Source organism: Rutilus rutilus (genome assembly GCF_951802725.1).
Source record: "Rutilus rutilus genome assembly, chromosome: 9".
Taxonomy (NCBI): Eukaryota; Metazoa; Chordata; class Actinopteri; order Cypriniformes; family Leuciscidae; genus Rutilus; species Rutilus rutilus.
The window spans coordinates 2,019,269-2,033,292 of record NC_140223.1 but is presented as its reverse complement, the minus strand read 5'-3'; the positions used below and the strand labels follow the sequence as shown (position 1 = coordinate 2,033,292).

Sequence of the window (14,024 nt, the reverse complement as noted above, 5' to 3'; positions counted from 1 at the left end):
GTGTGTGTGTGTGTGTGAGAGTGTATTTGAGTGTGAGTGAGTGAGTGTGTGTGAGAGTGTGTGTGTGTGTGTTGTGGGAGGTCTCTCTCATGCTGCCTCTGTTTTAAGATGCTAATTTCATCCCCACAGGAAGTGAGTGAATCCCTACATGTGTAAAGGAGGATGCAGAGAAAAGAAGGAATGTTCTTTATGCATTCCATCCTTCTGTACTCTGTCTCACACACACACACACACACACACACACACACACACACGTTCCACATTCCCAAACACATTCCTGTCACATGTTTCCAGCGTTCGATTACGAGCTGTAGATGAATCCACATTCCTGAACTAACACCGGTGTCCGGCTCACACACATCCAGAGTCAGACGAGAGACTTAATGAACTTTATTTAACGTTTGTGCGCAATAATAATAAAAAAAATATTTGCAGTGAAACATGTAAATGACTCTGTGATTAAATGCCCATCCTATGGAAGCTCGTTTCTGCTTTAGAAATGAATAAATAAAGTAAAAAAAAATAATTATGACTTTTTAATCTCACAATTCAGACTCATATATATATATATATATACTGTAGGTCAGACTTTCTAACTCTGAGGAATGACCTTCTTCATCCCGTAGCAGAAACGAGCTTCATTATCCTGAGATAACCTGCAGTAAACACACAACATTCATGTTTTACACACATATCTTCACATCTAAACAGTTTCTCTTCTAAACATGTAATCACTGAAACTAGTTTATTTATGGCCAAAACCAACATGAAAACACTGAACGTGTGTAATGTGGACACATGTGAAGAGCAGAACTGGAGGAAACTGATGTGTGTCTCTTTGTAAAGCGTTACATTCATTCTTTATTTGTGATAAAGCTGATGACTGATTCACATTCAGATCGTAAACCTCAGAATCATTAGTGTTTTACAGTACACAACACAACACAACACAACACAACACATACACACATCTTCATATTTATCTGTACAATTTATTCATATGACAAACACCCAGGAAACATTATATGTGTGAGTGTGAGTGTATATGTGTGAGTGTGTGTGTGTGAGTGAGTGTATATGTGTGAGTGTGTGTGTGTGTGTGTGAGTGAGTATGTGTGAGTGTGTGTGTGTGTGTATATATGTGTGAGTGTGTGTGTGTTTGTGAATGTATATGTGTGAGTGTGTGAGTGAGTGTATATGTGTGAGTGTGTGTGTGTGTGTGTGTGTGTGTATATATATGTGTGAGTGTGTGTGTGTGTTTGTGAATGTATGTGTGAGTGTGTCTGTTTGTGAGTGTATATGTGTGAGTGTGTGTGTGTGTGAGTGAGTGTATATGTGTGTGTGTGAGTGTATAAGTGTGATTGTGTGTGAGAGTGTGTGTGTGTGTGTGTGTGTGTGTGTGAGAGTGTATAAGTGTGAGTGTGTGTGTGTGTGTGTGTGTGTGTGTGAGTGTATAAGTGTGAGTGTGTGTGTATAAGTGTGAGTGTGTGTGTGTGTGTGAGTGTATAAGTGTGAGTGTGTGTGTGTGTGTGTGTGTGAGTGTATAAGTGTGAGTGTGTGTGTATAAGTGTGAGTGTGTGTGTGTGTGTGTGAGTGCATATGTGTGAGTGTGTGTGATATTTTCAGTCTGTACACATGACAAACGCTCGGAAACGTGATGAAAGCCTTCATTATTACGAACATCATAAAGCTGCTCTGATTTATGTGAGTTATTAAAGTTACGAGCTCAGCTGTGATGAAACATTGAACGCATCATATTTTTAACATGCTTGCCAATAATCTGATGAACACTACAACAACACACACTTCTCTCTTCATGTGTTTCTGAAGCTTCACTGGAGTCAGTGACGTCATATTTACACACTAACCGGACTGGAGTGTGTGTCTCAGTGACGTCTGTGGGCGTAGTTTACGTCGTCGGGGTTCAGCGGCGAGCGGATGTTCAGTGTTCGGGCGGTGCTGTCGTCTCCCACCAGCTCCAGACGCAGAACCTTCACTTCCTGTCCTCCGCCCTTCACTTCCTGTCCTCCATCCTTCACTTCCTGTCCTCCTTCCACTTCCACGAAGAGTCGTAGTGTACATCCCTTCGGCAGAAGCTCCTGCTCGTGCGCAGCGGCCAGCTGATTCACCAGCCGCCGCTCCACCTGCACACAACACACACACACACACACACACACAGATGTTGTCAGGTTTTGGTCACTTCTGGGTACAAATTTGTCTCCAAAATATAGGTACACACACACACACACACACTCACAGACAGACTAACTATGCGGTATATACACTAATGTTTTCAAAAGAGTCTCTTCTGCTCATCAAAGCTGCATTTATTTAATCAAACTACAGTAAAAATCAAACCCTTGTTCCCTGAGAACGTCCCCGTCGACGACGACACCTCTTAGCGTAACGCGTCTGAAGCATGAATGAAACTAATCCGATCCTATTGGCGTACTGTGATGGCGTAGCGTGATGATATAGCGTGATGGTGTAGCGTGATGGCATAGCGTGATGGCGTAGCGTGATGACGTAGCGTGATGGCGTAGCGTGATGGCGTAGCGTGATGGCGTAGCGTGATGACGTAGCGTGATGACGTAGCGTGATGACGTAGCGTGATGGCGTAGCATGATGACGTAGCGTGATGACGTAGCGTGCTGGCGTAGCGTGATGACGTAGCGTGATGACGTAGCGTGATGGCGTAGCGTGATGGCGTAGCGTGATGATGTAGCGTGATGGCGTAGCGTGATGACGTAGCGTGATGACGTAGCGTGATGACGTAGCGTGATGGCGTAGTGTGATGATGTAGCGTGATGGCGTAGCGTGATGACGTAGCGTGATGGCGTAGCGTGATGACGTAGCGTGATGACGTAGCGTGATGACGTAGCGTGATGGCGTAGCGTGATGACGTAGCGTGATGACGTAGCGTGATGACGTAGCGTGATGGCGTAGCGTGATGGCGTAGCGTGATGACGTAGCGTGATGACGTAGCGTGATGACGTAGCGTGATGGCGTAGCGTGATGACGTAGCGTGATGACGTAGCGTGCTGGCGTAGTGTGATGATGTAGCGTGATGACGTAGCTTGATGGCGTAGCGTGATGACGTAGCGTGATGGCGTAGCGTGATGACGTAGCGTGTTGGCGTAGCGTGATGGCGTAGCGTGATGGCGTAGCGTGATGACGTAGCGTGATGGCGTAGCGTTATGACGTAGCGTTATGACGTAGCGTGATGGTGTAGCGTGATGGCGTAGCGTTATGACGTAGTGTGATGATGTAGCGTGATGGCGTAGCGTGATGACGTAGCGTGACGTAACGTGATGGCGTAGCGTGATGGCGTAGCGTGATGGCGTAGCGTGATGACGTAGCGTGATGGCGTAGTGTGATGATGTAGCGTGATGACGTAGCGTGATGGCGTAGCGTGATGGCGTAGTGTGATGATGTAGCGTGATGGTGTAGCGTGATGACGTAGCTTGATGGCGTAGTGTGATGGCGTAGTGTGATGGCGTAGTGTGATGACGTAGCGTGATGGCGTAGCGTGATGGCGTAGCGTGATGGCGTAGCATAACGGCACACAGACGCTACAAAGGGCCGCCGGCACACAACAGCGTTAGCTTTAGCGATGCAGCAAGCGCTCTCTGTTGTGTTTCTGTCTGTTTGGTGTTGTCTGTGATATATATATTTTTGAAATGGCAAGTGAGCAGTTCAAGTCATCTTCATTTATACAGCGCTTTAACAATATAGATTGTTTCAAAGCAGCTATAAGGGGGTCGCACACCGGACGAGAAGCGCAGCGCCGCATCTTTAAAATTCGAACACATTATTCTCTGAGTGTACACACACCGGCGGCGTCATTCGGCGTCTGTCTGCGGGGCCCAGCTACGGCTCAGGACCTTGTTCAAAATCCTGCCGCGCCACAGAGCGCCATTTACATAGTTTTATATTAAATTTACATTTATTTGTCTCAAATCGTCGTTAATGTATATACTGACTTCACCCTGTGCTGCAATATACATTTAGTTTTACATTCATCTACAGAAATCAGATGTGTGGATGAAAACTGCTGACGTTATCGGATTTATAGGTGAGATTCTCAATTCAGTCAGTTAACGATCACGTTAACGATAACGAACGAACGAGGCAAAGTGTTCAGACTGCAGACTTAGCAACGATTGTATTTAATTGTACAGTACAATCATAACATAGTACAGACATTATCTTAATTCCATAATGTCCTTAAACATAACTATATTGCTGGCCATAAACTGAGAAAGTGCGCGTCCGGTGTGCGATACCTCGAGTTGGCCTAGACGTGGTGCGGAGCTGCGCTTCTCGTCCGGTGTGCGACCCCCTTTACAGTGATAATAGGAAATTCTTATTCTTGAACTTTTGATCAATTCAAATTCAATTCAAATCAAAAATATTGTTGAGGAAACCGTGATACACTACCATTCAAAAGTTTGGGGTAAATAAAATAAATAAAAATAATTCATACTTTTATTCATCAAGGACGCATTAAACTGATCAAAAGTGACAGTAAAGACATTTATAATGTTACAAAAGATTCTATTTCAAATAAACGCTGTTCTTTTGAACTTTCTATTTATCACAGAATCCTGAGAAATCAAATATATCAGGTCTCCACACTGATAATGCTGATGATTGATGAGTGATTGACAGGTGTCACCTCGTGTTTGATGGATCGAGCCCCGTAGTGCAGGTTATACCCCCCCGCCAGCAGCTCCAGCACGGGATGCTCCCACAGCAGCGTGATGTTGTGCCTCTGCTTGGCCTGCGCAAACACACACACATCAACACTATAGATACATGTGTGTGTATATACAACATTATAATGATTATTAATAATATTACCGATATTAAATAATATGTTGTTTAACATGGGAGCTGCTTGTTTTTCTCACTGTACCACATCAGATCATTTGGATTTTTTAAAATGCTGGTATCAACACATTTCTAACAACACACACACACACACACGCACTGATGTATGACTAAAGGCCCTGAACAAGCGTGTTTGTCCCTGCAGGCAGACGTCTGACAGATATGAAGTTTTATACATATTTAAATATTTATGAATAGACCACATGTTAACTTCACTAATATGATTACAGTCGTCAAGAGCAGCAGCTGCTATTGATCCTAGTGTGAGAGTGTGTGTGTGTGAGTGTGTCTGTGTGTGTTTGAGTGTCTGTGTGAACAGTATTTAAAGTCACAGGCTCATTGGTGTGTGTGTCTGTGTTGAGTGTGTGTTTAGTGTGTGTGTTCACCTTCTTGGCCCAGTAGTTGAGCTCTTTGCTGACGAGCTGGATTCGCTCGGAGTGACAGAACGGCAGAAAGTAAACGATCTCGTTGATCCTCCCCAGAAACTCGTCACGCCTGAAGTGACCCTGAAACGCACCAATCAGATTGAGCGGTGACACATCAGCAGCCAATCAGAGAGCTCGAGCGCATGAGGACCATCAGTACCTTCAGGATGGGCCGGATCACCTGCTCCTTGAACGTGTTGGAGATGGTGATCTTCTCGCTCTTCTGAACATCTTCTACACAAGTAAATACACATATATTTACACATAAATATTATTACACGGCTCTGTGGAATGCTTGATTCTGATTGGTCAATCCCAGTATGTTACTCCCAGATAACAACAGAAAACAGAAACACAGGCTCATCCGGGTCACTGAACTCTATACGCTCGCTAGGAGCCTTTTTTCTTCATGCAAGTTTTGTGTTTGGTGAGCTAATAAAATATTAAAACTCAGTCGAATCAATATTTTGTGTATAGTTATTTAATTATCGTGGACTCGCTCTCTCGTTTCATACTAACGCAGCGGCGGCCATTTTGTGACTATAGTTTTGTTCACTGTTGGATTATAAGATACAAACAGGTACGATTTTAAAACAGTTGAATCTGAAATCAATATCTCTGATCTCCATAATTATTTATGTGTTGAAATGCTGTGTAATAAGTGTTATGACTGTAAACCGTATCTCTTAAATGTCCGTCTAGTTTGAACTCGCCGCTGAAACTGAAGCTTTGCGTTTAAAGAGCTAATAAAATATTTCAACTCAGATCAATATTTCATGTCTAATTATTTACTTCTGTGGCAAGTAACGTGTAATAAGCGGATAATGTACATCCAGACGGTTGTTCTCTCAGAATAAACCCCTTCAGGTGTGTGTATTTGTGTTATCTCAGAATAAACCCCCTTCAGATGTGTGTGTGTGTGTGTGTGTGAGAGAGTGTGTGTGTTATCTCAGAATAAACCCCTTCAGGTGTGTGTATGTGTGTGTGTGTTATCTCAGAATAAACCCCCTTCAGGTGTGTGTGTGTGTGTGTGTGTGTTATCTCAGAATAAACCCCCTTCAGATGTGTGTGTGTGTGTGTGTGTATGTGTTATCTCAGAATAAACCCCCTTCAGATGTGTGTGTGTGTGTGTGTGAGAGTGTGTGTGTTATCTCAGAATAAACCCCTTCAGGGGTGTGTGTGTGTGTTATCTCAGAATAAACCCCCTTCAGATGTGTGTGTGTGTGTGTGTGTTATCTCAGAATAAACCCCCTTCAGATGTGTGTGTGTGTGTGTGTGTGTTATCTCAGAATAAACCCCCTTCAGATGTGTGTGTGTGTGTATGTGTGTGTGTGTTATCTCAGAATAAACCCCCTTCAGATGTGTGTGTGTGTGTGTGTGTGTGTGTGTGTGTGTGTGTGTGTGTTATCTCAGAATAAACCCCCTTCAGATGTGTGTGTGTGTGTGTGTGTGTGTATGTGTGTGTGTGTTATCTCAGAATAAACCCCTTCAGGCTGATGAAGACCTGATCCTGATTCCACTGTCGGGTTTATTCTGAGATAACAACCGTCTGGATGTACATTATCCGTTACTGAAATGTTTAATTCCTCACCCAGATTTTCAGCGAGGCGTCTGCGGCTTTGCTCCTGAGCTTCCTGTCTCAGCTGCAATGCATGATGGGCAATTTCATCACTGGCCACATTGGACGTCATGATGAAGATGGCATCTTTACACTCGATCGTCTTCCCCTTCCCATCAGTCAATCGACCCTGAAACACCAGCACATCTTCAGGAGCCACAGGGTATTATTATTAATATAGCTGTAATATTGCACAGATCTGTGCATAAAGTTGGATATACAGTGTATATTATACACATATATACTGTACACTAAAATAAAATGACAGTATATAGTATGTAGTAAATCTCAGCTGCTTGATGGTTTGCATCATTGTAAAATGTGAACTATATTATCGCCCAGCTCTAAGCTCTAATAAAATTAATTAATAATAATACTAATTAAAAAAAATCATAAAAATGTAAAATTTTAAATAAATTTTAAATAAAACCAATTAAAATAAAAACCTTGGTAAAAATTTAATGAACCATGAAATATCAAATTAAATCAATTTTAATATAAAAAATAAAAGTAATATACATATAAAATTTAAATAAATAATTTTATTAAAAACAATCAAAACAATAAAATTTTATAATATAAACAATCAATCATTCAACAATAAAAGAAAAAATGAAATCATAATTTTTTTAATAAAAAACAAACAATTGCAATTAAAATCATAAAAATAAATTGAATCATAAAAATGTAAAATTAAAATAAATAATTTAAAAATAAAAACAATACAAATAAAAGCCATAGTAAAAATGTTATGAATCATAAAATGTAAAATTAAAATAAATAATTTGAATATAAAAACAATCAAAATAACAATAAAAATGGTCATATTAAATTCTTTTTATATAAACAATCAAAATAAAACATTCACAAAAATGCTATCATAAAAATGTAAAATTAAAATAAATAATTTAAAAAGAAAAACAGCCTTACTAAAAATAAATTGAGTAAAAATAAAAATTATAATAAATAATTTAAATAATATTTATAGCAAATTTCAGCTGCTTAATTGCTCGTACCATCATAAAAATTTAACTATATTATCGTCCAGCTCTAATCTGATAAAAGCGACAATAAGCTTAATATCTTATATCAATAAGATATTAAGATATTATAAACATTGCCATTGTGATTTTCTGCAGAGCTGTGTTGTGAACTTGACTTGAGTAATACTAAATCCTCCTTTTCCCACAGATGATTCACAGTGAGTCTGTACCTCGTCAAAGAGCTGTAACATGATGGTCAGCACGTCTGGATGAGCTTTATCCACCTCGTCGAACAGAACCACAGCGTTCGGACACTGTTTGAGCTGTTTGGTCAGCTGACCACCTTCTTCATGACCCACGTACCCTGGAGGAGAACCAATGAACTTCGCCACCTGAGAGAAACACACAAAACACACATAAAAGACAACGAAGATGAGAACTGGCCAGATCTGACCTCTGAGGAGATCGACACGATGATTCAATCAAACACACACACTCTTCATCCGGCCAAACTGAGTGACAGTGACAGTCCTCTATCAATACAATAAGTGTGTGTGTGATTGAATTGTGTGCGTTTAGACTCAGTCTAAGGTCACAGTTCTAACAGCACGACTAAACGGCTTATGAAGAGAAGCGCAGAGATCAGATCCTACTAAACCAGAAACCACAAGCTCAACTTCACTCAATATTACTGTAATTCTGCAATTCATAACACAATAAGCACATGATGCTGCATCAGTGACGGCACAAGATACAAGCCCCTACAGTAGATATCAGTGCAAATCAGGGTTTGGTACTTAATCATAACAATTTACATTTAAATAATACTGTGTAAACAATCCAAAACACCTACTAAATATTAATTTAACCATAAAAATGCTAAATTAAAATACAAATAAACACATACAAAAATAAATAAAAGCTGTAAAAACATTCAAAATAAAAATCTTACTAAAAAGGACTGAATAATAAAAATGCTAAATTAAAATAAACAATTGTAATAAATAAAGCCAAATAAAACACTTACTGAAAATGTATTAAATCATAAAAATGCCAAATCAAAATAAATAAATAATTATAATACAAACATTTATAAAAAAAACTAAAACCTAAAATAAAGTGAACTTGAGCATAAAAATGCAAAATAAAAACAAACTATTGAATTTTTGAAAAATGTAAAAATAAAACAGTTAATAAAAATGTATTAAATCATAACATTTTAAAATTAAAATGTATAAATCATTTTAAAATTAAAACACAAATAAGAAAAGAATTCATAAAAATGCCAATTAAAACAAACATTTTTTATCCAAATAAAACACTTACTAATAGTGTTAAATCAATGTATAATCTGTAAAACGTATAAATAATTTAAAAATAAAAACAACACAAATAAAAACCTTATTAAAAAAGACTCATAAAATGGCAATTACAATAAACATTTCTAATAAATAAATCCAAATAAAGCACTTACTAGAATGTTAAATCATAAATATGTCAAATTAAAATACAAACACAAATAAAAATCTGAATAATAACACGAGTAATGAGGTTTGATACATACACGTGATTTACACGTCATACTTCAAAACTCAGTTACTGAGATTGTGAATTTTGCGAGTTTGACTGCGAATTCTAAGTCTAACAACAGTAGAGTCAATGAAACGGGTCTGTGTTTGTGTGAGTCTCACCTCATGCTTCTCTTGAAACTCAGACATGTCCATGCGGATGAAACCCTGAGGAAAAGAACGACAGAATCTTGTTATTCGCCCTTCATGCGCAGCCGATCATTTCCAATGAAGGTTTATTTACTGACTTCACTGACCTTCTTAATGTCTTTATGCATGTATCGAGCCACTTGCTTGGCCAGCTCGGTTTTACCTGCACAAACAGCCATCAAACATTTTTTGCATCTATGCAATTAATTTCCTCAAACAATAAAATGTGTCAGTGATCACGTGAGAGTGGTTTTGACTCATAATTATGACGTGATTCCGTCAGGATTTCTACTTCCTATTGGGAAAAGAGAGATGTGTTTATTTTGCTGGCGTGTTGTGGCGTCCATCATCTCTCCCTCCCTTTATTCCTCTCTCAGGGTAATGTAGTCTATGAGAGTAAATATCGCTCTTATGAATTTTAATAAACGCATATATGGTAAGTGGAGAGACTTGTTGAATATTGATGGCGTGCGATCAGACGTGCCGCTGGCGAGAGGAGAAACATCTCTTCATCAATCAAAGCGCACAAAACAAACACTTTCCCCAGTAGATTAATCACAGTATTTTAGGACGATTTGTTTTGCATTGCAAGTTTTTGAAACGTTATTTTTAAATAAATAAAGTTTAAATCTGAACATTGGATAAAGCCAGGTTCAAAACTCTTGTTTGATTTTGTTGACATGTTAGAGTTCAAGGTTTTTACTGAGGGTATTTTGGATATCTCTCTTTATCACTCCATTAATCAGAAAATACTGTCAACAGACCGAAAAAACACATTTTTAACCATGTTTTAAGGAATAAAATGTTATATAAATCAAGCAAATGATGTTATGAACAAACCCCTCAGTAAAATCCTTCAGAATATAGATATGAATAAAGCTGTAAGTTTTGGTGTGTATAAGTGCTGCTGAAGTGGAGGACAAAACTCATTTTGAGAACATGGCTTTTAAAGATATGTACTGAAACTGCAAATAGATAAAGTGCAATAAAATAAACTTTCTTTACACCTGTCTGAAAGAGGATATGTTATGTAAGCATAAGAGACCACAAAACATTGGTTTTCTGTAGCGTCTCCGCCTTAAAAGAGACACTAAACGTGTGCATGTTCATCATGTCTGATGACACGGATCTGGTGAATAAACCCGTCTCTGAATCTATAATATTAGACTTTAAATCACTTTCAGAGTTTTATGAAACTCCTGCGTTACTTCTTGAACATCTGCGTTTATTATAAAGCGAAACTGCATCTGAATGAACAACAAAAAAACAATGTTTAACATTTAGCAGATGCTTTTATCTAAAGCCGAGGAAGACGAGGGGATGTTCTTCATCATACCAGCCATTCTCAACACATTTTTACCAAGTTTTAAGGAATAAACTGTTATATAAATCAATCAAATGATGTTATGGACAAAACCTTCAGTAAAATCCTTCAGAATATAGATATGAATAAAGCTGTAAGTTTTGGTATATATAAGTGCTGGTGAATTGGAGGACAAAACTCATTGCTTTAGATGATATATCTATGATTATATTTATTAATGCTAGGCAAAAATTCATAGGCAAAAAAAAAGTTTTTTTTTGTATTGGTGTGTTTGTTGTTTTGAATTAGGTGACTGTTGTTTTTGTTTTGTCTTGTGTCTATTGTTTTGTTTTGTGTTATGTAATTTAACTTTTGTGTATTAGGACCCGCTTGAAAACGAGATGATGCATCTCAAGGGGTTTATCCTAAAGAATAAAATTTGTTACAAATATAAAAGAAAGATGTTTAATTATACTTGAAAAAATAGAAAAGTACTGATTCCCGACGAGCCGAGGAAGAGGAAGACGAGGGGATGTTCTTCATCGCACCAGCCATTCTCAACACATTTTAACCAAGTTTTAAGGAATAAAATGTTACATAAATCAAGTATATGATGTTATGAACAAAACCTTCAGTAAAATCCTTCAGAATATAGATATGATTAAAACTGTAAGTTTTCTGTAGTGTCTCGGCCTTAAAGAGACACTAAACGTGCACATGTTCATCTGGTGAATAAACCCGTCTCTGAATATAATATTAGACTTCAAATCACTATTTATGAAACTCCTGCGTTACTTCTTGAACATCGGCGTTTATTATAAAGCAAAACTGCATCTGGATAAAAAAATAAATAATTTTTACATTAAAGCAGGTGCTTTTATCTAAAGCACCCTTCAATATATATATAAAAAAAGCGTATTTTTCCTCAGAAAAGGAAGAAGTTACCGATTCCGGACGAGCCGAGGAAGAGGAAGACGAGTGGATGTTCTTCATCGTACCAGCCGTTCTCCTTCCTCCTAATGGCTGAGGAGAAAAACAGACAATAATTAACTCTCGACAGACAGACAGACAGACAGACAGTAATGACAGACCGGACGAGAGCAGATCTGGAAGAGAGCAAAGCCTTTCTAAAAAAGAAAAAAGACAAAGACTGAGGAAAGACAGAATGACGGAGAGAGAGAGTGAGACAGGGTCTCTCTGCACCATTAGACACACACTAATTTCATTACGCTGCTGCAACGCTGGAGCAACTAAATCAGGTTAGAATAGATCCAGCAGAGACGGCCACGATAACACACACTCACCATGGCAACCGGCGAACATGTGTGTGTGTGTGTGTGTGTGTGATCGTCAAACGTCATTACAGCAGGAATATGTTTGTGTTGAGCTGCGTAAAAGACAATCCTTCAGTTCTATCTCAATGGGGACTTTGCACAGACTTATAGGCCTATTGTTTTTATATATATAGCGCTAGTTATAAATGCTATAACCTAACCCTGCATTTGTACATTGTACTCATATTTAAAAAATACCTGTATGCAAGTACAGCTGTGATTATTTTCTGTAAATTAATCCAAAGCGACTTATTGAAGGAATTTTTCCCACAGACTGAAAAAATCTTTTTTTTTAACCACGTTTTAAGGAATAGAATGCTCTAAAAATCAATCAAATGATGTTATGGACAAAACCTTCAGTAAAATCCTTCAGAATATAGATATGAATAAAACTGTAAGTTTTGGTGTGTATAAGTGCTGCTGAAGTGGAGGACAAAACTCATTTTGAGAACATGGCTTTTAAAGATATGTCCTGAAATTGTAATCAATAGACGCAAGTAGATAAAGTTTAATTAAACTGTAAAATTGTATCATTGTAAACCGTTTACTTACTGATTGATAACAAATGACACACACACACATACAGACACACACACACACATAGTGTCTCATCACGCGTCACACACACACACACACACTGTCCTTCAGGAGACAAAACATTTCAAAGGCATCAGGATGTCAACACAACACACACACACACACACACACACACACACACACACACACTCCGACCTTGAGAGTGAACGTGCGATAACTCATTTTTAATCCCGTTTATTATCAGCCAATAACACACACACACACACACACACACACACACACACACACACACACACACACACACACACACACACACACACACACACACACACACACACACACACACACACACACACACACACACACTCAACCACTAGAAATCTGAACACAATCATTCATGATTCCTGGATGAAATAGTAAACATGACAGAGAGAGAGAGAGAGAGAGAGAGAGAGAGAGAGAGACAAAGTTCCTTAACAAATCAGATTCTTAAAATCAACATTTGTGTCCTTTACATTTGTAATATCTATGCAGTAAGACACTAGAGCTGGTGTTTTATAGTGAATATAGTCAATCCGCCACTATATGACAGCGCCTCAAGTGTCTTACTGATGAAACCCAGACCAGAGCAAGAGAACGACGGTACCCGTGTGTAACAAAAGAACACGCGTGTGCCGTGATGCTCTCTGTGTCTCGTAATGACATTAGTGAAGATAATCACCACCAATAACCTTTAGTCCCTGAGAGCACAAGCCAGAATCAGCCCTTTGTGTGTGTCACTTCACATCCCTCTCGAGATCAACGACAGTCTCATTGTGTTTATGTGTGGAAACAAAGACTAAAACAATGACAAAATTTTTTCGTAATTTCAGTACAGTTGTAGATGATCTATAAAATCATTAGTAGTTGAATTGAACATGAATAAAAACCAAAACCAGTGTCATTTTCACAATAACTATATAGATCATAATATTTATATTTTTGCTGGGATTTGCACCGGTCGAAAGTTTGGAATAATTAAGATGTAATGTTTCTGAAAGAGTCTCTTCTGCTCACCAAGGCTGCATTTATTTGATCAAAAATACAGTAAAACAGTGAAATATTACTCTAATGTAAATCAGCTGTTCTCTAGTTGCCAAAGCAACATTTCTAATTAAGTTGAAGTACTAACATAACTACAACTAATAAATAATAATAATAAATAAATAAATAA

The 14,024-nt window shown here is 38.2% G+C and overlaps 1 protein-coding gene across 1 annotated transcript in view; it reads right to left on the bottom strand.

The window, feature by feature from the left end:
* Window positions 1–1,631: 1,631 nt before the first annotated feature.
* The window catches only part of clpb (ClpB family mitochondrial disaggregase), a 41,389-nt gene continuing 28,996 nt past the window's right edge, over window positions 1,632–14,024 (bottom strand). The window contains exons 8-16 of the mRNA XM_084420120.1: window positions 11,886–11,963; window positions 9,745–9,800; window positions 9,611–9,655; window positions 8,150–8,311; window positions 6,910–7,066; window positions 5,479–5,552; window positions 5,280–5,399; window positions 4,679–4,783; window positions 1,632–2,144 (exon numbers count right to left, since the gene is read on the bottom strand). Of these exons, the coding sequence (XP_084276246.1) occupies window positions 1,887–2,144; window positions 4,679–4,783; window positions 5,280–5,399; window positions 5,479–5,552; window positions 6,910–7,066; window positions 8,150–8,311; window positions 9,611–9,655; window positions 9,745–9,800; window positions 11,886–11,963 (1,055 nt within the window). The 3' untranslated portion in view covers window positions 1,632–1,886. The remainder of the gene's footprint in view (window positions 2,145–4,678; window positions 4,784–5,279; window positions 5,400–5,478; window positions 5,553–6,909; window positions 7,067–8,149; window positions 8,312–9,610; window positions 9,656–9,744; window positions 9,801–11,885; window positions 11,964–14,024) is intronic.